Source organism: Telopea speciosissima, chromosome 3 (genome assembly GCF_018873765.1).
Source record: "Telopea speciosissima isolate NSW1024214 ecotype Mountain lineage chromosome 3, Tspe_v1, whole genome shotgun sequence".
Lineage (NCBI taxonomy): Eukaryota > Viridiplantae > Streptophyta > Magnoliopsida > Proteales > Proteaceae > Telopea > Telopea speciosissima.
In genome coordinates, this window is record NC_057918.1 from 2,162,274 (window position 1) to 2,187,074 (window position 24,801).

General features: G+C 39.8%; 1 protein-coding gene and 1 pseudogene across 1 annotated transcript; one reads left to right on the top strand and one right to left on the bottom strand.

Moving 5' to 3' along the window:
* Positions 1-9,417: 9,417 nt before the first annotated feature.
* On the top strand, positions 9,418-10,811 carry LOC122653898 (annotated as a pseudogene).
* A 3,463-nt stretch (positions 10,812-14,274) lies between these two features.
* Positions 14,275-24,429, bottom strand: LOC122656751 (serine/threonine-protein kinase PBS1-like). Its single transcript, XM_043851390.1, has 5 exons — positions 24,243-24,429; positions 23,390-23,595; positions 22,882-23,071; positions 16,206-16,597; positions 14,275-15,085 (listed from the first exon to the last, which is right to left on the bottom strand). The coding sequence occupies exons 1-5, from the start codon at positions 24,361-24,363 to the stop codon at positions 14,594-14,596; spliced, it is 1,401 nt and encodes a 466-aa protein (XP_043707325.1). The 5' UTR covers positions 24,364-24,429; the 3' UTR covers positions 14,275-14,593.
* Between the last annotated feature and the right edge of the window lie 372 nt (positions 24,430-24,801).

Genomic DNA, 24,801 nt, shown 5'->3' on the forward strand with positions numbered 1-24,801 from the left:
GTGGATTGATTGATGAATGATCATGAAGAGGGACAATAGGAGATATGTTCAATCTTATAGAATATTAAAACTCTAAGTAAGTTCTTTTTTTTTTTTTTCCCCTGGTAATAACCAAGTTCTTCTCTAAAGTATGTTTTATCAAACAATCTTATGATTTAGCATTTATAGCTAGAATATATAAGATTGGTCTACGTGTAAACCCGATTATGCTGATCCAACTAGTCGAGTGCTACTGCAATACATACCATCAGATGGAAGAGAAGAGCAGATCATAGTATAGAATAGCTTATTGGGAGTTCCAACATTTGCTTTGAATCCCACGTATTTAATGCATTTTTTATTTAATGCAAGCCACGCTAGTAATTCGGTAATTTTAGTTGCTTCTTGCCAGTTTTAAGTTATGCAGGTTGAGTTTAAGTAGGTTAAACATGTTTCGCTACATAAAGATGTCTTGTTTTGACTTTTCAACTGCAAGATCAAATAGAAGTCCAACTAAAAGAGGAAGGGACCTAGATCCCATCCTCTGTTTAAGCCATGTATTCTTTTCCCTTAAAAAAAACTATCTCAGCACTTCCTAATGGATTGTGATGATTCAGTGCTACCTAGCAGACTAATGGTGCATTAGATAACTATACAAAGTATGGTTTGAGATCATTTTTGCTTCTTTTTCTTATCCCTTTCCTTCATGGTTTATTGTTGTCATTTCCTTCATAAAAAAAAGTCTCAACAAAGAGACTGCTCTCATAGTCTAATTCCTTTGTTCTCAAACCCTAATACCCATAGCTGTTAATTTTTAATTTTCGTATCAAATCCTAGCCTAAACCTAGCTAGTTTCAGCCCAGTAACCTGAAAACTCAGTTTCCTGAATCAACAAGAAATTGAACTCCTCTACGCACACACCAATATTTCTTTGCTCCAATGATAACCAAAGACCTTAGACAACATAAATATAAGGAATGTCACACTTTAAATTGCCTGCTACAAACAATGTAAGAAAGAGGGGGGGAAATTCTCAATTAATCTTATCGAGTATATAAATTTTTTGATGGTGTAAACAGAGCGGAGCTTGCTAGTAAACTATGGTGGACAAGAATCTATGTATGTATATGTGTGTGTGTGTGTGTGTGTGTGTGTGTCTATGTGTGTGTGTGTGTCTGTGTGTCTTGTGTGTGTGTGTGTGTGTGTGTGAGAGAGAGAGAGTGAGAGAGTGAGAGAGAGAGACTTTATGTGTAGAGGTAATTTGTAATTTGTAGTGTTCTGTTCAATGAATAAAATATAGAAACAGAACCTGTTTCTATCTCTCTTTTCTGTTCTCTTGTCTCACTTCCCCTGTTTCGCTTTCTCTCTCTCTTTTCTGTTCTCTTGTCTCACTTGCTGGCTTACGAAACTCTAATGGATGGCAACACTTCTACCCACCTGCTCATATCACAAGATGAAGTAGAAAAACGAATGTGTGAAGTACTGAAACAGAGCAACAACCAAAACCAAAAGAGCCATGGAGAGGAGAATGTGTGAAAAGCATCGTGTATGCGGGCCTCAACACCGTTGTCACCTGCTTCGCCCTCATCTCTTCCATCCCGGAGATGCAGGAGAGTGGATCTTGAAAACCCTTCTACACCGGCTCTAGTTGCTCCGACACCGTAGGTTGCAGAGGTGTTCGGATCTAACAGCCTTCTCCTGCACTCGATCTAAAGGCCTTCGCGTCTGAGACAGGGAAGAGAGGTAGCGGCACAGAGGTCCTCTTGAGCCAGAGGTTGCTTCCTGTGAGAGATCTCAGGTTCTCCTTCTCGAGTCAAGCAACTTCTCTGGTCCTCGTTGTCGTCTCCGGCGAGGTTGGGGGCGATGGTGAGGTTGTCTATTCGTGTGAATGAGGCAGGAAAGAGAAAGAGCGGGGTAAAAGAAGAGTATTAGGGTTTTCAATTTTGAATTTTGACTTAACCATGGGTTTAGGGTTGGTTGGGTTACACTGACCCGGGTTAGGCTTTTGGTTGGTGTAACCAGAGTTAAGTGTTAGTTAAAATAGAGAGAATGATTTATAGTCGTTAGATTGAAGGCCGCCACGTGTCGCACTCTAAGGGTGGAAATAATAAGAAATAATGGATCTGGAAATGGAGAGGATTAAAATCCCACTTTCAATCGGTCAACCTCGACTCCAGAAGCAATTGTTCTCAAGGTAACTCGTTAGGTTCAGGATTTCAAGGTTGAGCCAACCCATACAGCTAGAAGGGAGAGATCGGCTAGGTGGACTCCACCAGCTACAGGTATTGTTAAACTTAATGTCGACGGTGCTACTCGAGGTAACTCGGGATGGTCTGGTATTGGTGGTGTTGGACGCGATAGTGATGGTAGATTTCATTTCGGGTTTGCTAAGGGAATTGGAGTTACCTTCGCTTGTGTCGCGAAGCTCTTGCATTTCGTGACGCGCTCTTCTTTGCCAGGAATAGAGGTCTCCGGCATATTTGTGTAGAATCCGATAATCTGCTAGTGGTGTCTATCCTTCAACAGGCAGCATCTACGACTCCTTGGCGCCTGTGGTTTATTATTGAGGACTACTTTGCTCTATGTGCTTCTTTGGACTTTGTGCTTTTCTCCCACTTTAAGAGAGGGGAATTTCTGTGCCGATGCCCTAGCTAAAGCTGGTTCTTTGAGCAAGGGTGATGGCTTCTGGAACTCAATCCCCCCCCCCCCCAACCTTTTCTTTGCCCCCTTTTGTACTTTGATGCCTATGGGGTCTTCTTTCCCCATGGGTTTAGATAATAAAGTTTGTTATGAAAAAAGAAAGGTTAGTGGCCGGTGAGTTCAATTCAGTGGAGATAGTGTAGGTGGATTGAATTGGCAGGATGGTTTTAGTGTGCACTGAAGCCTTGCCATGGTCTTTACACTGTAGTTTCCCCCTTCTGGCCTTTATTTCTTCACCTACTTTTCCTTTTTTTTTTCTCAAGACCTTTCCATCTACTGGATTAAGTAAGCGGTTCTCCCGACAACAGGTAATGACCTTTCCATCCCAGATACGTTTTATATAGAAACGAAAAATTAAAGATAAATAAAAAATAAAGAAGTGGCTAAATGGGCAGGCAAATAGGGTAATTGTTGGAATGCTGAACTTCTTAATTCGGTAGTTCCTCATCGATTTCTTCCCTTATACAGACTGGCAGTATTACTGATTTTGATGATAGGTGGTGGTGTGTCAAAACTAATAATGGTATGCTTACCACCAAAATAGCTGCTTTTTCAATTGATTCTCATTGTACTTATGTTTCTAATCTTAAATGTACTTGATGGAAGTTCTTTTGGAATATTCAAATTCATCCCAAATTTAAATTCTTCATGTGGGGTTTACTAAATGCAGGACTTCCTACTAAGGCTATTCTCTCGAAGTGGATCCAGCTTGATTCCAAATGCGCTCTTTGTGGATCTGGTGTCGAATCTGCATGGCACACATTTCCCTTTCTTGTGATTGGGTCAAACACATCTGGGTGGGCGGCCCTTTGGGACTAAGGCTCGACTCCATGGCATTTGATGATTTCAAGTCTTCTTGTCTATTCTTTTTCCTCCAATTCAAATCAAACAGACCTTTGGCCCGTTGGTTTTTTAGTATGTTCTTTATTACTTGCTATTTTATTTGGGCTGTGAGGAATAGGGCTGTGGCGGCTTCCAAGAGCCCTGATCCTCTATGGGTTATGAACAATATTAATAAGTGGATCTTGTAATGGACAGCTTTTATGATTTTTCTGCCTTTTCATCTTTTAAATTGCCCCACTTTAATTTTCCTATTTTAATACGTGCAGGGTTCTCTAGATCTGGACTAACTACAGCTGAGTGGTCATATTTCTTTTTGCTAGATGGGAAGTTAAAGTTTTTTGATGTAGGAACTATCCAAAGTACAGAGCAGTTAGCTGCTATTCTTTTTACGATCCATAAGGGTTGTGATCGTACTGCCAGCATTGGGTTGAAGATTAAAGAAGTCTGGGTTGATCACAAGCTAATTACAGAGACTCTTCCATCTCCTACCAAATGCATGTGGCTATTGGTTTATTTCACGGATTTCTTTCTTATCTCTAATATGACTAAAAATGTAAAGTTTATTAGGTTCCGTGATAAGCTTTGCCTAACTATAGCTAGGAACTTGGCTAGAAATAGCTGCTCTATGACTAATGCTTATGTAATATAGGTCTTTGTCCTTCTTTTGCTCATCAAAAAAAAAAACACAAAGGGTATTAAAAATTAAGTATATTAATTATGATCCAATTTTGAAAATTTTAATGAATTAATCATGAGCAGGATATATCTATAATTAAGTAATTAAAACGCACAACCTTCAAAAGCAATCTCTCATCAGGTGATGTGCAGTTGGTCATGATGCACTCTGCTAGCTAGAACACACTATATATATATATGCCACTCAATTAAGTGGCTTTTTTTGGTTCTTTGGAAAGCAATATATATATATATATATATATATATATATATATATATCACTCAATTAAGTGGCTTTTTTGGGTTCTTTGGATGCTTTTAATTTTCTTTCTCCATCCATCCAATGAAAGAACAACCCTAGCCTTACGGCATATGTTATAGATCTGATTATAGACTTGAACGTGTCTTTGTTGCATTCTTTTTTGTCTTTATTTTTTAAATTAATCTAGCTACCTACCTTTCTACATCTCCACGCAACCAAAAAACCACTCACCCACCAGACTCTACGTTATGGATAATAATTCAAATCCATCTATCTATCAATCTCAACGTTCAACATCCAGGGATCGGACTCGGGATAGGTCATGGCTTAAACCTTTCTGGATAGGGTTCGAATTGGTCTAAATTGGTCAGGATCGGTCAAAAAACATCTTAAAATTATTTTTTTATGGATCAGGTCATGTATCTATCAAAGTTGGTGGGTGTTGTAACCTTGGGATCGGATAGAATAATTGATTGGTGTCGATCAATATAGGTCGGTATCAGCCAAGATAATATAAAAAACTAAAAAAATATATATATTCAGTTAGATCAATCAAGGATCTGAATGGATCGACCGATCCAACCGAGATGGGCAATCCAATCAACGATCCAATCAAACCATGTTGTATTGGTCAAATCTCGGGATCACCTTGACCGATATCGATCCGATCCAATATTGGAGTCTAACGCCTCTCTTCTTATTACATGCCTAGCTAAAAGGCTAAACTACCCAAGAAAAAGAGAGAGTAAATGGGAATTCAACATGGTCCCAATTCGAGGCCCAGGCTTGAGAGTAGGGGTGTAAATGAATAGCTGAAAGCCGATTCTGTATCTGTTTAGCACTATCCGAATCTATTCGAAAGCTAAACGGATACGGATACAGATAGGTTATAGCTATCTAAAAAGCTATATTTATATGTAAACGGATAAAATATCCTATCCATATCTGTGTCCCTATCCGTTTAGCACTATCCGAATCCGTTCGATAGCTAATCGGATGCGGATGCAGATATAGCACCATCCGAGCTTAATCCAATCCGTTTACAACCCTACCTGAGAGGTCCTCTGAAGCAAGAAAAGATCTTCAAGGAGAGGGAAATGCGTCACAACATAGAGGGTATCATCATGCAAAGAATCCACTCCCTCAGCGAAGAAGAAAGTCCTGAGCGCTAGCGCGCCAGAACCAAGCAACGGCTAGCACGCCCTTTAGAGTAAGTAAAGCGGGGTAGCGCATCCAGCAATCAAACTACTTCGCCCCTAACAGAGTCAAGGCAACGGTGCTCTATGATCAGCTAGCTCAGCCGTTGCTTGGTTGCATGGGGCGCGTTAGCACGTGCAGTAGTTTGATTGCTGCTAGCGTTGCGCGTTAGCGCAATAGTTTGATTGCGGGTTTGTGGGTTGATTCTTAAGAATTATTAAAAGCCCATATATGTTCGCTATAAATTTATAGCATATGATTTTTTCTAAATTTGTGGGCTGATTCCAAGATCGTTAAAAGCCCATATATCCGCTTCAGTATAAATTTATAATGTAATATTTGTTTTTTGTTTTTATTTCTGGATTTGTGGGCTGATTCTGAAGGATCACTAAAAATCATATATGTTTCGTAATAAATTTGTAGTGTGAGATTTAGGGCTGATGTTTTCTGTGCTGTAGCACAGGCTGTGCCCAGACACATGGGGCTGCCACTTAGGGGGGCAGGGTGGTCATTGAGCCCACCCCCATGTGTCTGGGCACAGCCTGCACTAGGGGTGTCAATGGGCCGGTTCGGGTCGGTTTCGGTTCGGACTTTTCGGTTTCGATGTGACTTTTATAGAAATCAAAACCAAACCATTAAGAAATGTTCGGTTTCGATGCGGTTTCGGTTTTGGTGCGGTTTGGTTTTGTGTCGGTTTCGGTTTATGATAACGGGTTGATATCGGTTTGGATTCGGTTTGGTACCGGTTTTATATAACTAGTAAGGTCCGGTTAGTGCTAATTTTTCTTCTCTTTCTCTTTTAAGTACATAAAATATTTCAAATACAATGCATCTTTGTATCCTATGTCCTATGGCCTATGGATACAATTGGTTGGGTAATCACTAACAAAGGATATGAGATAAAGTGAGAAACTATCACAACACATTTAGGGGGCAATGGGGCATTAGGCATTTACTGATTTACTCATTTATCGGGTTAGATCGGTTCGATTTGGGTTCGGACCTAACGGTTCGGACTACCGGTGCACCGTCGGGCTAGCCCAAACCAAACCAAACCAAACCGTTTGTCTTTCTGGATCCACAAACGGAATCGAACCATTAAGAGTTCGGTCCGGTGTGGTTCGGGCCGGTTTCATTGGTTCGGATTGGGTATTGACACCCCTAGCCTGCGCCCACGGCATAGAGAACATTCTCCTTGAGATTTATTTTTGTATCTAAGAAGTGAGGACAAGTGGGTGCAACCTTAATTCTCCATTGTTAGTGAAAAATTTATCAATTAAAAAAAATTGTTAGTGAAGCATTTCTTTTCTCCCATAGACACATAAGCAATCTTATGGAACCACATAAATAAATATTTGGATTGTGTGATTATTGTTTATTTTTTAAGGTTTTCATTTTCACTCCCTGCTTTTTCTCTTCGTTATTTAATAAATTGAGTAAATTATACAGACCTCCCCTGCAACTATGCTTAATTCAAGAGACATTCTTGTTAGTTTAAAAACTACAGTCGTCCCCAGAACGTTAGACTCTGTTAGGTTGAACAATGAAATGACCCTACTACCCTTACACCAAAACCAGTTAAAATCATGAAATGACCCTACTACCCTTAAACCTAAAAACCTTGAACACCTAAAACCATGATGTAAACGAAGCAGAGGAGCTCCCCACTTTTAGGCGCTCGACCTGCAACTACAACTACTTCGGCCTGCAAAGAGACTTCGACTTGCACCTAAAATACCTAAAACCCTTCTTCCACATAGCAGCGGCGAGTACGCCTGGGTGGTATAGCTGGTGCATCTTTGTTTCATGTGAAGTTTTGGCTGCTAAGAAAGGCCTCCGCCCCTCACTCCGAAGCCCTATTCTTCAGGTTCGGTCTGGCTCTGGCCTCGGTTTTTTGCTTGGGTAGGAGAACGTGAGACCATGATCCAAGTCACCCAACCCCAAAAAGATGAATGGAGGTGGAAATGGAATTTCAATCTTGTGAGATCTATAGCTCTAGTGCTGAACTGATGATTAACAAAAGGGTTTCTGGGGATATCAAAATCAAAGTGATGCTCTACAGAGAAAGGATAAAGAAAACAAACACTTATTGCCTATCCATCGCTACCTCGCACCACCTTTTAAGGTTTACAGCTATTTTTTTCCCATGATCGATGCACCACCATGTGGTGATCAAGTGGGTTTCGGGAAGGGGAGAGTTTATTGCCGAGGGATAATGGTTAGCAGAGGAGGGTGACTTTTTTTTTTTGCTTCTCTTGTCTTCTTCTCTCCTGACCTTTCTCTTCCTCTTTCCTTTCTTCTTTTCTAGGAGATTTGGTAGAAGCTGTTTGGTTCTTTGTTTGATCCAATTAAATTTGGAAGTAGAGTTTGATTAGGTCACAAGAAGTCTATATAAGGAACTCCAATTAGAGATCTTCAGTTTGGTATTTAGGGGTTTAGAGCTCTGTTGTGGATTTGTAGAGGTGGAAAAAAACCGGAAAAAGAGAGAAGCTGGTGTGTTCTTTGTTGCAGTTCTTTGTTGCAGCCTCCGAAAGCTTTCTCCAAATATGCTGGATTCGAAGTGTGGAACCAATTAGTGGAATCTGAAATCGAAGACTATTACCCATCTAATTTGGAGTTAGATTCTAGGGTTCTAGCTATTTCCCCTGTTTTTTCTAATTTGGAAAGGGGCTGGGGCAGGGTTGCAGGGAAGGAGAGAGATGGGTGGTCTCAGATGAAGCTGGAGATGGGAGCTGGACGGTGAAAGGAGTTCACTGCAACATGGCTGCATTTCTTCAGTTGGAGTTGCATTTCTTCCAGCCAAATCTGCAAAGACGCTGTCCACTATCGCTCCCAGGTCGATCCAGTTACAGAGGTTGAAGAAGAGACCAGACTAGGAAATGGAACATTACTATTTGGGGCAAGTCATTTGAGAGGGTAAAAGGGTAATGTCACTTTTAAGTAAGGGTAATTTAATCATTATAAATTTATTTCTTGTATGACGTCATCAGTTAACAGCAGCTCACTAACGAGCAGGGGCCGAGTGTAATCAAGTTTGTGTTGATAAGGGAAGTCTGTGGAGTTTTTGCAAAAACAGGGGTATCCCTTGAATTAGGCATAATTACAGGATAAGATCATATAATTTACTCTAATAAATTTTTAGCGACGGAAAGGAAAAAGTGATTGCACTCGGAATATCAAACACACACACACTCACAGTACCTTGAGGATTGATGGCTATGCAATCCCACTAAAACCAAACTACATCTCAACAGCAAAACAGAGAGAGAGAGAACAGGCAAGGAAGCATATTGAGATCGATCCTTACTTGTTACGTTAGGGGGGAAAAGTAGCTTAAATTCTCAACAGTTTAAGAAAATAGTTGAGTTGGGCAAGGTTAGAGGACTGACACGAACCCAATGGTGATGACTATTGAAGGGTAGGGTTTGAGAGTTTTCTTAAGAGCCGGCACTTGTAAAGGTTTGGTTTAGCAGGTGGCATGGGCAGAGCATTGGGCAGTACTGTTTGGGTTTAAGAAAGAAAAAGAGCAGATTAATCAGGCACTGGCAGCATTGGCACCTCCTCATCGATCATCATCCATCAGGGACCACCAATCAAATCCCCCATGCTTCAATGATGCCTCTTTTTCGTCAGATCGTCATTATTTATAAATGCCACCACCCTCCTTGCATCAATATTGTCTCAACATCATCACCACCTCACCACACTTAGAGTTCGATCTCCCACTCACTTACTCACTCACTACTACACCAACCCATTTGAGAGGGAAAGAGAAAAAGAGAGCGGCCATGAACATCCAACATCCCTTGCCTTTTATCTTTGGACTCCTAGGTCAACCATTAAACCTTTTTCTTCTTCTTCTTCAAGTACTGCTTCTCTTGTGTATCTAATTTACTTTCCCTTTCTTCATTTACAAAAAGGGTACGTTACTAATATATTTATCCTTTTCTCATTGACGTTTTAGGTAATATCTTCTCCTTCATGGTGTTTCTTGCACCCTTGTGACTCTCTCTCTCTCTGTCTGAGTGTATTATATTATATATTGTTTGTGTTATTAATTATGCATGGGTTAATTGGATGGCAGGCCAACATTGTATGGAATTTACAAGAAGAAATCAAGAGAAGAGTATAAATCGTTGCCTTATGTGATTTCACTATTAAGTCCAATTAATGCTGTGGATATATTATATTATGCATTCCTCCTCAAGTCCAATGCTTACCTTCTCATCCTAGTAAACTCAATTGGCTGCATCTTTGAAACCCTGATCTACACTATTATTTACATGGTTTATGCACCCAAGAGACTAAGGCTACATATATATATATATATATAATTTCAATTCCTCTTACAAATTAATTATACTAATTAATTAACAATTAAACATGCATATATATATAGTGATGGATCGATCGATATTATCTGTTAATGAATCAAGTTTTGGGTTTGTAATTAATATTGCAGATTCTGACAGCCAAGTTGGTGGTGTTGTTGAATTTTGGAGTGTCTAGTTTGATCTTTCTACTAAGCATCTTTTTATTTAAAGGCTCAGACAACCGTGTCCAATTTCTAGGATGGGTTTGTGTTGTTTTCTCTGTAGGAGTCTTCTTAGCCCCCCCCTTAAGTGCTATATATGGTGATCATCATCGAGTTTTCTATTTCTATTTATTTGAGTTATATACCAAACTAGCTAGCTGAATTAATTTATTTATAATGTTATGGAATGATTGAGCAGAGAGTGCATGGTTATACATACAAAGAGTGTCCAGTTCATGCCCTTCTCTTTATCACTCTTTCTGACTCTCAGCGCAATAATGTGGTTCTCCGGCCAATGCTCTTCTACTCAAAGACATGCATGTTGCTGCAAGTACTGATCTGATCCCCGGCCATCACTTTACTTTAGCTAGCTACTACTTCTTCAATTCGATCATTAAAATCCTTTTAATTAATTAGATTAATTTGTTGTTGTTCGTCATTAATTCATTGTTGCATATATGCCTATGATAAATAATGATATTATGGATGGACAAATGGCCGGGTTCGATCCCTACCTATATATATATATAGCTTCCAAACATAGTGGGTTCTATCCTGGGGGTGATTCAGATGGTGCTATACGTACGTCGTGATGTACAAAAACAACTCCAACAACATTAACGAGGAGGAGCAGATGCAGAAGCAGAAACAGCAGGAGATGAATAAGATGGGTAAAGATGTCGTGGTAATTAAGCTAAACACAATGGGAAGTTCAGAGGTCCACCCAATCCAGGTCGATGATGATGATGAAGAGTCGTCGTCAATTCATGATCAAAACAAGACACTTGATGATGATGATGATGATGATCAAGTTGTAAGATTAATCAAATCACAACTCCCACGGAAATCCAACTAATCGAATCTCGAATTTGATTCACAACAACTTTACAATTCATTTGCACTCTATGTAGTAGTTTAATTATCACCACTTTTCTACTCTCTCTCTCTCTCTCTCTCTTGTAACGATCCAAAGAATAAAGATGCATTACAGTGCAACTATATTTATGTTCCTCTTCTAATTAATGTGCAAATATATAATCGTAAGTCTGACTCACGGTTCAAGACATCAGTATCTGCTGTATCTGATATTTTATCGCCAATCGGACTGATACCATAGTGGTGGTATCGGTACTGTATCGGTACTGTAGAGGGTAAAATGATTTTAACAAAAAAAAACAAAAACTGAAGGTATGGATACTTTGAGGGGTAAAACTGTCCAATCCGGCCGATGCTCAGGTAAATCAGTGAATTTGTAATAAGAGCCTACCTGCGGGCTGCGGCGAGGAACACATACTCATTCTGCCTGCTTTGTCATGTGTAGATGCGGAATACAGCTGTCAGTGGATGAAGAGCTAGGGCGAGCCCAACTGGACTGGATTGGGTTCCTCTGCAGCGGCAAAATGTGCAGTGCACATCGAATGGCTGTGCTGCCCCGATGAATACATCAGCTCACATCCCGATACGTATCGTGGCATCCTGGCCAGCTGTTGGATATGCGCTCTCACACTTCCCGCACCTTAAGAGGAGTCCACATGTGAAATGACCACCTCCCCCTGTATTTGTGGTAGTTTTCATGTTGCACTTGTGCAGCTCCCGCCACGACTTCACAAGAGCCAAGTCCGGGGCATGGTTCGTAATCTTTGTATTGGGATTGGGTCGGTATGGCCTAGAATCAGGCCAAATATGCTTTTCTTGTTTGTTTTTTTTACCCTTGTTTGATACGTCATAAAACCAACACCCAATGGGTTTCTGACATGTGTAACCCCATAAGAGCAAGCACGATGCATACCTACGATCAAGTCGTCCTACTGGGGACGAGGCAAGGTGAACCGACCTGGAGTAGGTAGCGACCCGATCCTGAGAAGGGCCAACCACTAAGGACGAGGTAAGGAACAATAGACCTGGAGTAGATAGCGACCCGATCCTGAGAGGGGCCAACCACTGAGGACGAGGTGAGGAACAATCAACCTGGAGTAGATAGCGACCCGATCCTGAGAGGGGCCAACCACTGAGGACGAGGTGAGGAACAATCGACCTGGAGTAGATAGTGACCCGATCCCGGGAGGGGCCGACCTTGTCCCAACGCCAAATCTGGAAAAAACGGTGGAATCGTGCCCCGAAAATAGCGCATAATGGCCCTAACGGCCCTAAATCAGCGCACCAATCTAGCCTGACGTGGTGCGATGGGCTGGAAAGCTTGTCCCTAGCCCTAGGAAGGTTCCTAATCGTCTAAACTCACGTTGGGAGGATTCCCTTTCCTATTGAGTCACGTCACCGCCTGCTGGACTCTCTCAACCACCTATAAATAACCAGGTAACCTCCTTCTATGATCATCGGATTTCAATTACTATCATCTGTTGCTAAAGAGTTCTGACTTAGACATCGGAGTGACCAAACCGGCTCGGCCCGATCCTCTATTGTTATCTTCTTCTTTGCAGGAACAGCACGCTCCCCCTCAGTTCTTGACGCTTGTCCATACAAGTGTATCGGATCACTCTCAGGATCAATCTCGATCGATACCGATCCAATCCAATGAAATTATGAACCATGCCCTTCAGGTGACCGTGGCTCATCCCTAGCCCGACCCAATCAGAAAGATTTATACCAATTATATGTTTTTTTTTTAATGCATGTTCAGGGTCGTGCCATTAACTATTGGATTAGGGAGAGTGGGATTGTGTTATTGCACTTTTGCCCCCACCCTATCCAACGATTTATAGTATTGATAAACTTAGCAGGAGACGTCCCATGTGGAGTGCTAAATTGGAAAATTTTAAGAATCCCCTACCTACATCGGAAATCGATCGAAACCTTAGAAATTGGACTTGGGTTCTTTTCTTTCTTTCTTGTTTTAAAGTTTTTTATTCAATAACCTTAAAAATCTGGTTGCAGCTTACAAGACACTGCTATTTTACTGACTAATAGTCAAAATTAGGGGTGCAAGTTTGGCCCTGTCGATCCGAACCCACCCTGGCCCGCCCTAAGCCCGAACAGGGTCTGGGCTGAGATATTTGGCCCTGAGGGCGGGTCAGGGCTGGAAATTGTCAAGGCTGGAAATTTCTGACCCTGAGTTAGGGTCGGGTCGGGTTAGGATTGAGGCCTCGAGCTAAGCTTGGCCCGGCCCGGCCCGACCTTGATTTCAGTTATACTATAAAATATATATTGATATAATTTATACATTATAAACTTTAAATTTCACCCACATTTTTTATATAATATATTATATATGAAGACAATAAGTGTTATAATATAATTTATTATATTGCTATTTTATGTAAAATTAATAATGTTCTTCGTAGTCCATTCTAGCCCATGCATTTCTTTCCCCCTCCCCATGATCAGGGCCAATCAAGGTCAGCCCGACCCGACCCTGAAGGCGGGTCAGGGTTGGATTTTTTTGACCCTGAGTCAGGGTCGGATCAGGCCTGGGCCCAACTAAGGGGACTTAGGGTTGGACTAGGATTCTATAAAGCCCGACCCAACCCGACCTTGTTGCAACCCTAGTCAAAATAATGATCTAGCATGAATAATTAGCAATTCAAAAGAGGGTTATAGGAATCCATTGGAATCAAAATCAGGCTTGGCTGATTCTTATTAGAATAAAATGATTTACTCTACCCAGCAGTGTCTGGCACAGGTACACGTCACAGTGCATGACCGGGTGGCATTCTTTCTCCCTATTATATATTATCCACTAAAGCATTGACAGCTACAAGCTTAGCCTGTATGAGCTTCGGCCGAGAGAGTGGTTAAAGTTGGCCAGGTCAGGCCTCTACTACACAGCCCAAACTGACCAATGGGCAGACTGACCAGACTCAGCCCAACAATCCCCAACAATCCCTGGGTCGAATTCAGGCCTTAACAGCTCAAGTTCGCCTACACAAGTAATGGACAATTGTCAGGCACAATAATCTCTACTTTTTCCAGCCACCAAAAGACTAACAGTTTCTCACTTGAACCATAGTAGATGATTCGTTTCATTCTTGCTAAAAATATTTCGCTTCAGTCACTAAACCTCATTCGATCTGTTTTGGCCTTCTGTTTATTTCTGTCCATTTCATTTGTTTTGTCCAAATGCGAATGAAGCGAAATATTTTCAGACACAGGATTCCAATCAGCATACACATATGGACGGGGCATAGTTTAGTCCTAAAATTCCTTCAATCTTTCACAACACTTGATGGGTTAGGCCATCCAAACTTGCAAAGGTGAAAGTTACAAGACTCTTCTCAATGATGTTCTTTTTTTCCCTTTCACTGAGGTGTTTTGAGCAGGGGGTGATAAAGCTAAGAAATGCTTTTTGTGGTTGAAGTCCTCCAATAAAACTTAGTCCCACAAGTTTCCCACTCGCTATGGTAAGAAAGCATGGACAGACCCATGGTGGGAGATTTATCATGCATACTCTACCCATTTGCACTATCAAAACTACCTTGTGCTCTTTGCCTCCTTTTTTCTCGCCAGTTCTCTCCCCATGTTTTGGCCTCTGCAACTGCTCTCTCTCTATCCAAATCCCTGTTCAACACTCTCACTGTTTCCCTCGGTGAGTCCTCCTTCTCTGATCCCTCTAAATCCCACCTATTTCCGGATCCTCCCCCATCATCATTCTTGCCAACTCTTCCACCCCTCTCATCCTTGTCTGTCCCACCTCTGTTTCTTCTCTCATCCCCACCTCTGTAGCTGGGAGGAGGATGTGCATTGGTGTCGTATGTTTGGGATGCCAAGTAGGACAGGGCGGTTACCACATCAGCAACAAGTGGGCGGGTAGCAGCCTCTTCTTGGATACACATCGATGCCACAGCCAGTGCTTGGTAAAGCCCACGCATTGGGTATCGACCTTTTAACCGAGGGTCTGCCAGTTTTGAAAACTTCCGGCGGTCATTGAAAAAGGGGCGTGCCTGCAAAGACATAAACCTGACAGTTAGCTTTGTAGCACTAAACTGGGGTGGATAATAAGAGGAATTTTTTATATCTTAACAACAGAGAGGTTCAGATTCAGAAAAGGAAGTGGAGACAACGTCTTGCCAAAATCTAAGAAGTCGAGCAGTTAAATTTCATCAAATTAATTTCAAATGAATTAGATGAATGCATAGAAAAGAATGCCCACTCACAGTTGCACAAGCTGACTTTTGAGCAAAAGAGATTGGTTCTTCGACAGAGGAAGAGCATCAAAAGCATGGTTTTGACACTCTGTGTATGCATATTGCATACACCACAATGGAAATGTCCACATGATCTATCCAATTGTTCCATGGATTCCACTCATAAAAGAAATGTATACAAATCAAGAAACTAATTTTATCAGGGAGGGAAAGCACGTTGTCAAGCAAGGCACTTCAAGGACTAGATACTTTTTCCAGTTAAGTACAGTAGAAGCTTTCTTAACTAAGGGGGAAAAACAATTTACTACTAGGAATGTGACTAATCCTCTTCGGCTGAATATCACTTGGAATGGTACTTAGCAAGTTTTAGCCCATTTCATCGCCATGTTGTAAGAGATACAATGCTAAATTTTGCAGATACTGATGAAAGATAGCAAAAGAATAGGAACATCCAACTGCTAAATCAGCTAAAACATTCTTTCTGTTTAAAACCAAACAAAATTGATGAACTAAGTCCCTACTTAGACGCTAAAACCCAATCCCTGCATCTCAGTATTCTTTTCCCCCTACTACTGCGGGGAGGGTGTGAAGTTAGAGCATCACAAACTATAGTTGTGGTGCATACAAAGTACAGTACTACTACTACCTGCAACACAAAAGGTATTATTAGATCCCATGGGTGTCTACATCATTAGCCAACCCAGTGAGAAAACAGCAACCATCTAACCCATTGACCTTACTATCAGGCACATTTGCCAATTCAATTTGGTGTTGCCATTAGGGGCCACAGCCCAAATGAGTGCCCCCTGTAGCTATTCCGATGTAAATACTGAAATTAGACATCACTTCAAGATCAAACCAGGCAAAAAGGAACCTAAGTTTTGGCAATTCTATAGTCCAGTAATCAGTGGCTTACCCATGCAACAAGGTTCTCTTCTCCACGGGCTTGGGTACTATCAATTGCTCTACGTCCAGTAATTAACTCCAATAAGACAACCCCAAAACTGTAGACATCAGACTTCACTGTCAGTTGTCCAGTCATGGCATACTCAGGAGCACAATAACCATAAGTGCCCATGACCCTGGTGGAGACATGTGACTTATCCCCGACTGGACCAAGCTTTGCAAGCCCAAAATCAGACAGCTTCGGGTGGAACTCTTCATCCAATAGTATATTGGATGACTTGAAGTCCCTGTAGATAACAGGAGGATTTGCTTTGTCATGCAGGTATTCCAACCCTTTTGCTGCACCAGCTGCAATCTTCATTCTCGTGTTCCAGTCAAGCGGTTCTTCATCAGGTGGAAGATCTGCAAAAAGACCATTTGATCATTTGACTATTAGGCTCCTAAGAATTTATCATCTTGATATGTAAAAAAAAACTAACAAATCTAATATGATAGAGAGAATACCTTTTAAACAGTGACACACATAAAAGAGAACATTTTTACCAGCTAAGTCAGGGAAAAAAAGAAACAAATAAAAAGACACCCATTTAAAACTTAAACTCACACATTCCATAATTGGAAAAAAATAAAATAAAATGATCTTACACAAACTATTCTACTCAACCATCCAAAACATTTGAGAGAGAAACATTAAATTTCCTTGACCAAAAAAAAAAAATAAAAAGAGAACTAATAAAAGTGTAGTTTGGAAATGCTAGGAACAGGCACATCTATTGTCTGATTTCATAAGTTGCAATCAGTGCTAAGAGAAAGTGATCTTTTTTTAATTCCTAAAAGTTATTTAGTGAAGTAGTTGAGACTTGAGAACATAAATATGATTTTTCATCCCAATATCCAGTATACAAATTAAGAGTCACAATGGTTAAGCCTAAGTTCTCCCCCTACTCTCACACTTATTTCTCCTAAAAAGGAGCAAGTTGGGACTATATCTTAAAATCCATTAAGAAAAGGCGTACCCAGTGCACAAGGCTCCTGCCACTGCGGGTCTGGGAAGGGTCATAATGTACACAGCCTTACACCCACTTTGCAGGAGAGGCTCCCACTACTGCAGGGTCTGGGTGGGGCAAATGTACACAATCTTACCCCCTGCTTAGCAGGAGAGGCTGTTTCCAAGACAGATGAGACTAAATGGAGTAAGAAAATTAAAAAAATATGTAGAAGAGTCTCTTTCACTTGATTCAGCTGCAATAAGTGCAATTAGATCCAACTAAACCACAATAATTTGTTATCTTCTTCTTTTTTTAACTGAAGAACACAATAAAGCACACACATACACACAAACTAGAAGTGTAAGGATTAGGGAAAATTAATGAAAATGAATACATATTTAAGCCTTCTCATTCCTTAAGCATTTACTAATCCTTTTGTTTCAGTATGGGCATGAATCTTTTGAAATCACTCAATAGTAAAGTTACTTTTTCCTCTTTCTAATAAGTATTAAAGAAATATTATTTATTCTTTGGTTTCCCATCAGATTGTACCCCACAGCTGAAAAGCAGATACATATTAAACTATTTCATGGAATATTACTTTAGACCTAATCCAAAATTAGCCAACCCCAAGTAATACGGGTAAGGCTTGAGTTAAGTATGTCAACCCCAACTCAAAACAATATCCCTGCTAACCAAAGGAGTTTCCAAAATTCGTATATAAAGATTACAGACCGCTCCAAAAAAAAAAAAGGAATATGTCAATGATCATAAAATAGATCCATGTTAAACTATTATATGGTCCAAGGGGTGATAATGTTGATAGGAATGCAGAGGCCCTAAGCAAGACTGCAGGTAATTGGACCAAACTGAACAAAGAAAAGTTGAACCCTATTACACAAATTCAAAAAAATCAGAATTTAGAGTTTGAAGGTGAAACACTATTGCCTGATTAGGCTGGAATTCATCTTTAACCTTTTTTTTTTTTTTTTTAAATTTTTTGGAGGGGGTGGGGTGTAAGATCTTGAACCTCTATTAAGTCAAGAACCAATTAGCAATATAAGAAAAAAGCAAAATTCCACAGGTTCTACGCGGTCCAATTTGAACAGGTCAGTGTTCTTGCCAGAATTCTGACGCAGAATTTTGGGCTTTAGCAAAAGAAATAAGATTTGAAAATATCTTGGTGAAGAGTTTTTAGTACACTAAACCTACAGATAATAAAGATAACAGTAAAGGAAGAATCATAGTTGTCATGGCATACCTGGTTTTGGACAATATCCCCACCAATCAAAGTTCTTATTTTCCCTTAACTACCATCCTACCAAACGGAACTTCCCATAATTTTTATATGAGAATCACAGACTGGAAGAAAGAACAAAAACGAAAACCAACCTATTACAGGAATATGTCCGAGAAGAATGAAATTTATTGATAAATGATGAAGGAAAGAAACAAAACATTATAGGATATAGAGGGAAAATAAAGGACCAGAATATTGCTGCCCAAATAAAATTGACCATCAATCCCTAGGAAACTTTAGTGTTCCTACACCCAGACTAGTTGATGCAGTATCAAGCCTGAAGAAGATCCCTCATGCTGTTTTGGTACACATCAGAACTAGACCAACCCGCAGTGCCAAGAACCAGCCTCAGTTAAGCCCAGCCGTGGGTTAAGCTGGCCAGGGTTAGTCCCTGCGATATTATTGCTGGTGGGGCCCATGAAGTCGACTCCAAAGAGCCACCAAACCTGAGTTTAATTTTCTTAAAGTGTCTTTTAATATTTCAACGTGTCTTTTCATTTTCCTAGGCTTAGTTAATGAGTTGATCTCTTTTTCTAGGTGCCTTAATTAGACTTTTCAGTTTTCAAGTTTGGCTTTGTTAAGTTTCTATGTATGAGTCCAAAAGTTTGTGTTAAGTAATTAATTTTATTTGGTATTACTTTCTAGGTAATTTAATGCTTTTTGGAGTTACTTTCTAGGTAATTTAATGCTTTATTAGAATTAACTTCTAGGTGATTAATGCTTGAGTCCAAGAGTCATTTTTATTTTCTTTATACCCTCATGTGATCCAACAATGAAAGGAAGATTTGAATAATAAATTGAATATTGGATTTCATTGGAAATCAGCAGGTGTGTTTGATCACCTTCTATCCCTCCCCTCTCCCTAATCTCATTTTTCTTTCTCTCCCCCTCTCAATCTCATCTCTTCTCCTCACTCTCACAATACTCCCTCTCATCCCCCTGTCTCCTCTTCTCTCTTAATCCAAGATCAGAATCTGATCTTGAAACCTCGTCTTCTCCCTTTATCCTATCCCTAACCTCCCTATAAACTAGATCTGATCTCTCTATTACAGATGAACCTTCCATCTGCGTCACTGGTCCTTGACCCATTCTAGGGACCAGGCGTCAGTTTTCAACCAGTTGCCGATTCAACACCCAAAAGTCCAAAACCATTTAATCAAGGCACATCACTAGAATCCTTTAGGGACGACAGCATCAGTCACCCTGGCCAAATCCCAGAACACTCAGAAATTTGTTCTTTCATAAAGAACAAACCTGCTGCTACAAAAGCAAAGTAGATGTAATCGTAAAACCAATAAATAGACAATACTTAAGTATTGCATACACTATTCTAGACAGGTAAATTGGTTCTGAGATTGAGAACTTCCACTTTGACACAGATCTATTTCAAACACGTAAAAGACCACTTCCCTCTATTGATAAACTTGAAGAGCTCAGAAGTAAGGCTGGTTCTATTTTATATTTAATTAATTACTGGGAACCTCTGATTACTAGTATTAATGAGATGTAATTTCTAACAGATTCAGAAGCACCAAAGGTCATCATCCCATTATGAATTTATGATTCCTTTTTTATGTTTTGGGGGGGGAGGGAGGGAGGCTAAATGAAAGGGGCATGCCCAGTGCACGAGGCTCCCGCCACTGCGGGGTCTGGGGAGGGGAGGCTGTATGATTCAACTTTATTCTATATATTGCAGCAGCAATATCTAGAATTAACAATTAAGTATTTCATACGCTGTTCTTGACAGTTCTTATTTTGTGCTTGCTTTAAATGCTGCTCAAAACTGTGAACATTAATCAAAGAAATAGTGTTCACATTTTAGCTGCTGTTGCTAGCCTATCAAAGTATCAATTATCTGCATAAAACTGAAATTATTCATCTATTCAGGATATTTTTAACATTTCCATTTCTTTCATGTCAATGTTTATAAGTTTTAAACAATAAAAAAGGATCATTTACCCAGTGCTGGTACCGCCTATGCAGGGTCCCGAGAAGGGTGAGTTTGGAGTTGGTCCTAACCTTTGGCCTTTTATACACAAAGTGGCTGCCCTCAGGAATCGAACCCGGGCATTTTCCCTAACAGCCCAAACCTTTTACCAAGCAATGGCCCATGTAAGTTTTGATTGATATTAATGTTCATCATTTTTTGAGAATGCAGAGACCCCTGACAACTAGGCTATAAGATTCCCAATAATTTACTGACAACCATAAAATTTAGGCCACTTAGAAATTGAAGGGTCTAGCTTACTGTGTTAAAATTTCATTTGAAGTGGGAAATGATCGACCAACTTTCCAGGCTAATCGAGCTAATTAATTTTTTAAGCTTCTGAAGCTTAGCTATTTGGGTTATTTTTCATCTTCCACTACCTCTCCTACATCAATTTGACATCAGTGCAAACTGATTTCTTTCATCACTAATATACAATAGCAAGCAAAACCGAGTTAGTCGATCAATTTGGAGTATTCACTACAGACAATGAAAGCACAAAAAATCCCAATTTGACCAATAAGCAGCAGAATTGCAAACTGCATGTGGGAAACAACAAATCTATCACTGTTCACAATAATTAGCTTGACAAGTTCAACATCAATTTCAATCAGTCAAAAAAAAAGCTTCTAAGACTCCTCATATGCGAAGGGCTGAAGAAGAAATGACCTCAAGTCAGTGGGAGCACTTCAGCATCAACTCTTATTGTGTTCACAACTCCTAAAGCATCCCTTGTTCAGCACCATCATTATGGAAGCAAGCGGGAAATCCCAGAATTTAACAGATGTTGATGTTGATTCTTTCTTGACTCGCCTTATAATCTAGAAAGCATTTTAAACTTCAAGCTCTGCTATCCCATCAATGTTGACACCCTCACTTTTTCCAAATTCTCTCTCCTCCAACTAGGTTTGCATTTCTATCTACCCACCACCTCAGTATTGGGATCAGGGTTTTAAGAATCGTAAATCGGATCGGTGAATTAGCCATGACCGATCCCAATTTCCACCGATCCGACATGGCCTATTCACACCCAAAAACCCTAGAAATTCCCTGTTTTTGAATCGGAAGTTCGATTCTATTTTTCTTGAGCACCAATTTGGGCTGATTCCGATCAGATCTAGATCGGATCGCCAATGACCGATTCTGTGTTTAAAACCCTGATTGGGATGACATGGAGGTTGGGTGGACAATCCCCTTTCCCCGTCTCCCACTCCATATCCTTAATCTATCTTTAAATTTTACTTGGTTCCTAAAATCTCTCTTTGATTTATTTCGCAACCAGCCCATCCCTCAATCTCCTACCTTATTTTATTTCTTCTTTGTGATCTAGCCTTCCTATTAACTGCAACTGCCCCTCTGTTTCCTTTGGTCCTTCTCTGATTATTTCCCTTAAATCTCTCTTATGCCTCCTCTAACATACACTCCCACCCAGAAAAGACTAACTCTGGTGCATCTTGTCGTAACCAAAGTAGTGAACTAAGTTGAAACCTTCTTTTGATTGCCCCTTGTCTCATTCCTAAAAGTTCTTTAAGTCGCGGGGTAAAAAAGATTTTCTAAAATAATCTGAAAGTGATTTACCATTATGTAACTTTCGAAAGCTGTCAATGCCATGAACGCTTTTAGAGTACCCTAAGGCCAGTTTGCAAAGATAAATCACCACGCAAGCAAGATTTTAATACTCATGTAGTAGAACCTATGATTATAGTTGTATACAAGGTTTTAGATTCTATAATGTCTATGAACATTTCCCTGTATATGAGAATAATCAAAGGATAACAAATTCAAAACCAAATCTACAATTTAATTGTTTACTTAGATAAGATTTAGGCAGTAACGACGACTAAGGCAAAAAAAAATACACTCCCCAAACTCGCAAAAACAAGGCAGAGAAAGAAGAAGGGGAATAAAAGAGGACCAATTCATCTTTAAGAAGTAAAAGAAATAAATAAAAAAAGAATTTAACATAAATATAGAGCCAAGAATCACACTACTCAAACCTACCAATACATGCAGAAGAAATAAAAGGGAAGAAAATTTGAAAATTTCTGCTTCAAGAAGTAAAAAATAAAAATAAATAATGCCCTTTGTTTCAAGTATTGAATACTTTTGCAGTTTGCAGTAGCAGAAATGAGATATGCATATCTCTGAGAATAATTAAACCTTATCATGTAGTGGAGAAATACATAAGCAACTAGTGGTGTTAACCGTTTAACTTGCATCAATCTGGAAAGCCATATATTTTTTATATGCATAAAACCCCAGAAATCTTAAGTAATATAAGTTAGGATGACAAATAAACAAAGAAAAAAAAATAGAAAGGAAAAACAAAATATCCAAATAACTAACAAAAGCTACTAATCTGATGCCTGAGACAAACCAAATAAACATGGAAACAGGAACTAGTGATTACCCAGAAGATGATCTTCCAACGATCCCAGTGGCATAAACTCATAGATAAGAAGCCTCTGGTCACCATCCGCACAGTAACCAATTAAATTGACCAAGTTTGAGTGATGTAGAAGGCTAAGCATGAGAACCTCAACCAAAAATTCTCTGTTGCCCTGCAGACCATTTCTGTCTAGCTGTTTCACTGCCACAACCTGCTAACAATGGGCACTGTGTTCATAAACTTCAATTCGAAAAAGGATGATTTTAACTACTCAATGGCATCCAGACTTCTTCAAGCCATAAAGGATCAAAAAAATGAGATGCAACAGACATTGTCGAGAGTTTGCAAACAGATATTGGCACTCGAACACTTATTCCACAGGTCAGGAGTCACAAGAGTTGATTACTTACAAGCTTACAACAATAAGTAGGAGCCACAGTACCAAAGAAGAGTGAATTACGGAAATTACTAAGTAGGAGCCACAGTACCAAAGAAGAAGTGAATTACGGAAATTTTGTACCAAATTTACCTGACCCGTGCTCTCGAGGCACCCTTTGTAAACTCGCCCAAATCCTCCCTCCCCTATGAGGGACTCTGGCCTGAAATTCTTTGTTGCAGCAGCAAGCTCCCGAAAGGCAAATGTATGAGCGGCGATATGAACATCAGGCACATCCTTTGGACTCGATGATTCCCTTCTCAACCCTATATTACTTCTTGATCTCAGTCGGTCGGCTCCTGCAAAATCCATCACAAACAAGCGCAAATCCATGTAGGTAAGGATTCCAAAATATAGCTGAGTGCAAGGATTTAGAGTTGAGAACTCAAATCCAATAAGCAGACCTTTTTTTTTTTAATCTTTTTTAGCACACCAAATATAGCAATTTCATCAATTTAGGATTGAATTTTCTGAAAGAACGACACCAAATGAATTGACTTCATGGAAATAGACATCTATGAGGAAATAAAAATGGGCTTATCGTGGAAATGTTGGATGAAATAGTAGTTGATCTCAATTAACCTACAGTCCCAAGAAGAATAAGTAATGAAGTACACGTATTTCCTTCAGTAATGTGGATCAACATGACTGTCAAGCTTGCAACTTCGACGAGTAGAAAACAAATTACCACGCACTGAATTGAAACCAAAATCACATTGATATGTTGTTTAAACAAACGGAATGATATGAGGCTTCCATAAATTTGAAGCAATCAAAAACTTACAACTTCCAATTGAACAAGCAACGGAAATCCCAGCGACGACAATCTATATATAACTAAAAGAGAAATGGTAGCATCAACGAACTTCTAAAGTAATCCATTCCCCCAAAATAAAAATAAAAATAACCTCAGATCAGATCAACTACTAGGAGATTAAAATCTCACCAGAAGCTAATCGAGAAACATTGGAGTTCACTGTTGGCTGGGCTTCCTTCTTGACATCCCCCTCTTTTCTCGGATTAAGATGCTGCTCCTCCTTGGAATCAAAGCATGAAAAGCAGCCCATTTTCCACCCAATCAAGAGTGAAATACCGCAAAATATTTCAAACCGTTCGTTCAATCCCTCATGTTTAATCTTGTCAACTCTATGAGTATCAATCAAATGTGGTCGGGCTTCTTCTCTCGCATGTCGCACAGAGGATATCGCAAATTAATCGAATGAAATTAAATTTCAACAGCAATGAAATAACGCTTCGGTTTCAAGTTCGTTGAGACTTGAGACTTGAGACTTGAGAGATGCTTACCGTTAAACACAACCGGCTAACGTTTGGGCCTCATGTACAGTGTACACGTACTTCTCCGCTCCTTCCACCCTTCCTTTTAATAATTAATAATAAATAAAACAAAGAGGTATCTATCAATAATACATGCTTCCAATTCAATCTCTCTCATCTGTACCAAAAATTATATATAAAATCCCTTTTTTTTTAATAAAAATTATGGG

Excerpts from the sequence above, each read along its gene's own strand:
- LOC122656751 (XM_043851390.1), bottom strand. The coding sequence starts at position 24,363 with ATGGGCTGCTTTTCATGCTTTGATTCCAAGGAGGAGCAGCATCTTAAT. Across the intron at positions 23,596-24,242 it reads TGTTTCTCGATTAGCTTCTG|GAGCCGACCGACTGAGATCA; the intron begins GTGAGATTTTAA and ends TGGATTTTGCAG. Across the intron at positions 15,086-16,205 it reads AAGAGAACCTTGTTGCATGG|GCACGCCCCTTTTTCAATGA; the intron begins GTAAGCCACTGA and ends ATGTCTTTGCAG.